The following is a 6,000-nucleotide window of genomic DNA, read 5'->3' on the forward strand; positions in this document are numbered from 1 at the left end:
AGACGAGGTCAGGGCCGGAGAGAAGGGGTCAGGTCGGACAGACGAGGTCAGGGCCGGAGAGACGGGGTCAGGGCCGGACAGACAGGGTCAGGTAGGACAGACAGGGTCAGGTCGGACAGACAGGGTCAGGGCCAGACAGACAGGGTCAGGGCTGGACAGACAGGGTCAGGTCGGACAGACGGGGTCAGGGCCGGACAGACAGGGTCAGGGCCGGACAGACAGGGTCAGGTAGGACAGACGGGGTCAGGTTGGACAGACGGGGTCAGGGCCGGACAGACAGGGTCAGGTTGGACAGACGGGGTCAGGGCCGGACAGACAGGGTTAGGTCGGACAGACAGGGTCAGGGCCGGACAGACAGGGTCAGGTAGGACAGACGGGGTCAGGTCGGACAGTCGGGGTCAGGGCCGGCAGAAGGAAGCAGGAGGCCGGCGCCTTGTTGGCAGGGGAACGGGCGGGCGGCTGCTTTCCTTTTCCCACAGCAGGCCTGTGAGTGACAGTGCGTGGGTGGGAACTGGAGCCGGGAGGAGGCGGTCACCAAGCGCAGAAACAGGAGAAAGGGGTCGGAAACCAGAGCCAGAGGACAGGGGGGTCACCTGCCCTCGGACGGCCGCCAACACCTGCACCGGCTCACCAGGGCCCAGGCTCGGAGGCCGGAGGGAAACGTGTTCCGGAGGGAAGGAGGCAAGGGGAGTCCAAAACCAGGGGAAGAAAAGGAGGGGCCGAGGGACAGGGACCTGGGTTGGGAGGCTGGGTCCTGGCAGCGGGGGGCGGGGGCAGACATCTCTGGGAACCCCCACCTTACAAACGGTGGTTTATTAAAACATGCTTTTAAGAACAGACCCGGGCCCTGGCCGGGTAGCTCAGCTGGCTGGAGCGTCATCCTGAGAAGTGGAGGTGGCAGGTTAGATCCCCGTCAGGGCACATTCAAGAAGCAACCAATAAATGTATCATTAAGTGGAACAGCTCGATGCCCCTCTCTCTCTCCCTCCCTCCCTCTCATCAACAAGTAGAACATTAAAAACACACTTAAAAAACACTTCTCGCCGTTTGCAGGCTAGGGAGGAGCTGCAAACAGACAGAAAAGCAGAGGTGAGGTGAACGGCAGAGACAGCAGAGATTTGCCTTAAAGAGAAGAGAACTGTGACCCCTGAGATAAAGGAAACCAGGCGAAAGCTGGGAGAGCAGTGTCCTCAGAACCTCAGCCACTGCCTCTGAAGAAGGAATAAGTGCTGGCTGGAGAGCTTTCTAGAAATTGGGAAAGATTTGCTGCATTCCATACGGCCAGAGTCACCGTCCCCGCTAGCAAAGCCCCATAGGGACCAGACGTGAGTCACAGACGTGAGTCAGAGGCCACAGCCCTCGTGTGGACATCCTGCCCACACCCGCCCCGCCCACACGGAGGGGGCCGCGCTGGGCAGGGTGACTCAGACAGGGCTTCCCTCCGTCCACTGCTCCCACTCGCTGAGCCACACATCGCGTCTCCCCCGGGAGAATTCCACCTGCACCGGGTGCTGTCCCCTCGCCATGCTGCACCCTCAGTCACCCTCGTCCCCTGCCACAGTGCCTTCACAGGGAATTACACCTACTCTCAGGCAATACCTGGCCAAACATATAATTCACTCTAAACGCTCACCTTCAAAATTACCCACTCCTCCAGCTCTATCATCTTGTTGGCTTTTTTGGTTTGTTTGCACTAAATGAAAAAGTTCTTTACCTTCGAAGACCAGGCATGCCAAAATAAAAGGGGTAAAATTAACCCAAAGAGCAAGGGAAGGGCTGCTCTTCTCTACACAGAATTTAAAGACACAGAAAGGCTGGGTCCAAAAACCACGTAAAGCAAAGAAAGGTCTGAGGAGCCCTCATTTATTTTTTTAAATCAACTGCTGTGTTTGTAAAGTTCTAGAAGAGTATACAGGCTATCCTATATAATGAAACCCTAAAATGCACATTGACCAGTGGAACAACCGGTCGCTATGACGCGCACTGACCACCAGGAGGCAGACGCTCCATGCAGGAGCTGCCCCCTGGTGGTCAGTGTGCACCCACAGGGGGAGCACTGCTCAGCCAGAAGCCGGGCTCACGGCTGGCGAGCGCAGGCGGAGATGGCGGGAGCCTTTCCTGCCTCCAAAGCAGCGCTAAGGACCCCTTGGGGGTCCCAGACTGCGAGAGAGCATAGGCCAGGCTGAGGGACCCCCGCCCCCCACCTCAGTGCACAAAGGTCGTGCACGGGGCCTCTAGTAGAAATAGAATTTACTGCAGGAATGGATCTATGGTGTAAAAATGCTGTGACATTTCTACCACGTGAAACTTCTCAGTCACTAAGAGAAGACACGGCCGACTGCCACCTCTAACTCGCCCGCCACTGGGCATGTCTCCGGGGCAGGAGCTGCCAGGAGGGAAGGAAGGGCCGACTGCCAGCGGACTCAGGGGCTTGCAACGCAGCCAAGCCCTTTTGGATCCAGTTCTTCCACAGGATCCAAAACAAAGACAAGAGTCAAAGGAACCGGGACCTGAGTGAGGCTAGCCGGAAGCAGCACAGGCCAGGGGTATCGGATAACCCTGACCTGACCCGAGGGGAAGTCCCTCGCCACCGAGAGATCTGACCTCGGGTGCAGGGCCTGGACGGTGTACCAGATGCGGCACCGCCTCTGGACTGAGCCTGGTCGCAGCTTCCCCGCTCACACTGCCCCTGCCCCTGCGCCTACACCAGGCCTTCGTAAGTTACCCCGTAAATTACAGCTCAGGGCCTGCAAACCAACCCAAGTTTTCCTAATCCAACCTTCACATCAGGAGGTAACTCCTCTGATGTTCATGAAGTTTCTAGTGAAAAATTATGGAGCCTGATTTTGCCTCGATGACATTCCTGCTGCCCCTGAATATGTTCACTCTTTATAAACAACCTTATAAATGAAACTAAGCTCAGACGGCCCCAGGATAATATTTTCAGTTCCATCACCTTAAAGAAAATCCTATATAAGAAAAGGCTAATATGCAAATTGTCCCCTCTACCGGGAGTTTGACCAGGGTTGCAAAGCCGGCCTGCCAACTGCCCGAGGCCCCTCTCCACAGCCGGCCCAATCGGCCCTGATTGGGGCGGGCTGGCCAGACCCCACCCATGCACAAACTCGTGCACCAGGCCTCTAGTTAAAGATAAAAGCCTTAAATTGAATGAAAATGTGTTAAATAGATCATTCATCTATGAAGTACAGCCAAATCTTGATTTTTTCTCCCCCAAAACCAAGAGTGCAGAATGTATTTAAAGTAACTTAGACTATCTGTGGAAAAAGTTGGCTCTAGCTAACTAGTGAGATGGAAAACCCATGGGAGCAAGTCAGGAGGTTCCCCCGTTAAGTAGAAAGAGAAGACACTGGTACAGAAGATACTTCATAAACATGGAGAAGTGCCGCTGTGAGTGCCAGAGTGCTTGAGCGTCAACCTATGGACCAGGGAGTCACGGTTCAATTCCAGGTCAGGGCACATGGCCTGGTTTCGGGCTCAATCCCTAGTGTGGGGTGTGCAGGAGGCAGCCGATTGATCCATGATTCTTTCTCACTGTTGATGTTTCTATCTCTCTCTCCCTCTCCCTTCCTCTCTGAACCAATGTTTTAAAAAACTGCCACTGTGGAAGGCTACATATTAATTTTTCAATAGGAGGCACGGATTTTTAATAATTCATTTTAAATTGCTAAATGTGCACTTGGAAGAGACTCAGGAATCTGATTGCGTGAGTCTACAGGTGGCCACGGAGTGAGGTCTCTGGTCCCCACACCCACAGGCCGACAGGAGGATCCGCCCTGGAATCCGTCTGAACCTGACAGGGACGCCCCTCCAGGTGCCCGGGGACCAGAGGACATGCAGACAGGAAGGTCAGCTCCATAACGGAAGAACAGACAACCAAAAGTCCATCGCAATATTAGATATTTTACCAAAATGTTTTGCTGGAATGGCTTCCAAGGATAACTAATGACAAAGCCAGTGCAAATTCAACACCGTATCTTTAGCAGCTGTAACTTTCCTGATCACTAAAACCTGTGGCTTTGATTGGAAACAGGCCTGGTGTTATGGTGGCATAGGAATCACATACATGATCTTATAACACAAACCAGCATTCTCCCTTGTTCTGTACGGATAAGGGCCCTGACACTAGTTCCATTCTTCGAAGGTATTAATGTCCGCCCCGGAAAAAATTCCCTCCCTGATGCTCTCTTGGATCAAGTGTCTACATGATTAAAAGGCATTGATTGAAAAACTTCAGACATCGCCGGGAAAACGTACGGGAGAGATTCAAGAAACAGCCAAATGAGCCAGGATAAAGAGAATGATTCTGTGAAACTTGCTCACTCATCACTTACATCACCACGCCAGCGTATCAAGATAGGACACATTATTCGCAGGAAAGTTAATTCCACATAAAAGGATCCCTTCCAGGGGGAAGAACCTAAACCAAAGTTTCCACTGGAAGTAACCTAAGAATCGGTTCATTGTGAGATTTCTTAAGAGCAAAAGAGGAAGTAAGAATGGAGCGCTGTCTGAATTTCATAGTTACCAACCCATCTTAATCCCCCCACTTTCTCTTGGAAAGGACTGGGAAACCTTACTCAATTTTGATAAGTTAATCTGATAAAAAAAAAAAGAACTCTCCGTGAGAAAGGGCATTGTTTGAGTAGTGAAAACCCTTGTTTAAAAAAATGGCCTGGACTCTGACAAGCCATTTAGAAGGATAAGGTCTGTAAAATCAGTTCTGGGTGGAGCCGCCAGGCAGCGATGTTTTATTCACAAAGGACTGGATGCTTTATCCACAAAAGACTGCGTAACATGGTCCATGTTTAAAGACTGCTCTATAAATCACACCATTTTCTTTCCTACATTTTTGATTAATGATAAGGAGACAGCGAAAGCCAATATTAAGTCATCCAGTTCTGAAACAGACCCAAGCGAAATTCAATTCAGAACTCGTTCCGCGAGTTCATTGCTTAAGCGGCTGTTCTGTTTCATGTTTTGCATGAAAGAAAAAAAAAAAATCAGTGCCTGCGACGAACCATTCCTTTTAGTAAAACTGGGTTGAGCAACTGGGGAAAGCCGCGCGAGTTGCTCAGCGGAGAAAGCCGCCGCCCATCCACGGCATTAAAATGCAGGAAACTAGGCGGAAAAAAAAAAAAACGAAGGAAGCCAGAAAAAAAGAAAAAAATGTGTTCCCCTCACATGACCGCGCCGGGCTGTTCCTGCTCTGGTTCTAATTTTAGCGGCTCTTCGGATTTGGGGGAGGCCCCTTCTCCACGTTCACTCGCGACGAGGCAGAGCGCAAAGCCGGGCCACGTCACCTGGGCCGCGCCCGCGGGGCCGAGCAGGTCCGGGACACGCGGGAGGGAGCCCCGAGGGACCGGCGGGGGGACCGAGGACCGGCACATTCCCCGGGGCAGAGCCTCTTTGCTCCTAAACTTTCCCGGCTCAGACACGTTCTTAGAGCCGCCCGGGCGTGGCTGACCGAGGGGCTGAACGGGGCGCTGCGCGGGGCGCACGGCCTTACCTGCGCCATGGCGACTGCTCAGGTCCGGAGAAGAGACCAAGGGACGTGGGCCTGCAAGACAGGGGCCAGCGCTGGTTCCCGGAGGCAGACCCGCCCTCCCAAAGCCCGGGATCGCCCTCCTCCCTGCGTCTGTGCCCCCCTCGCCCCCTCGGAGGGCCCTCCGGGCCAGGCGCGCACTCACCAAAGAGAGCCTCCGGGAGAGCGGCGAGTGCGGGCGCGCAGCGAGGCGGTCCGGGATGCCAGCAGGGCGCTCGGACCGCTGCTCCAGCTCCAGGCAACGGAAACGCCCGACCGGCCCGCCCCGCCCCCCCGTGCCCCGCCCCGGCCCGCCCGCCCCCGGCCTCCGTGCGCCTGCGTGCGGCGCGGCCAGGCAGCGGGTGGGGCTGGGGCTGCGGCTGCGGCTGCGGCTGCGGTGGCACCCAGGTGGGGCGCCGCTCCCCGAGGGCGGGACGGGCGTGGGGAGCCGTCCCGGA

At 54.7% G+C, this 6,000-nt stretch overlaps 1 protein-coding gene across 1 annotated transcript in view; it reads right to left on the reverse strand.

Moving 5' to 3' along the window:
* The window catches only part of ANXA5 (annexin A5), a 26,497-nt gene extending 20,699 nt beyond the window's left edge, over positions 1-5,798 (reverse strand). The window contains exons 1-2 of the mRNA XM_070416906.1: positions 5,709-5,798; positions 5,528-5,578 (exon numbers count right to left, since the gene is read on the reverse strand). Coding sequence (XP_070273007.1) covers positions 5,528-5,536 — 9 coding nt within the window. The 5' untranslated portion in view covers positions 5,537-5,578; positions 5,709-5,798. The remainder of the gene's footprint in view (positions 1-5,527; positions 5,579-5,708) is intronic.
* Positions 5,799-6,000: the final 202 nt, after the last annotated feature.

This window comes from Myotis yumanensis, unplaced genomic scaffold, assembly GCF_028538775.1.
Source record: "Myotis yumanensis isolate MYYU_CA2020_CCGP unplaced genomic scaffold, mMyoYum1.0.hap1 SCAF_5, whole genome shotgun sequence".
Lineage (NCBI taxonomy): Eukaryota > Metazoa > Chordata > Mammalia > Chiroptera > Vespertilionidae > Myotis > Myotis yumanensis.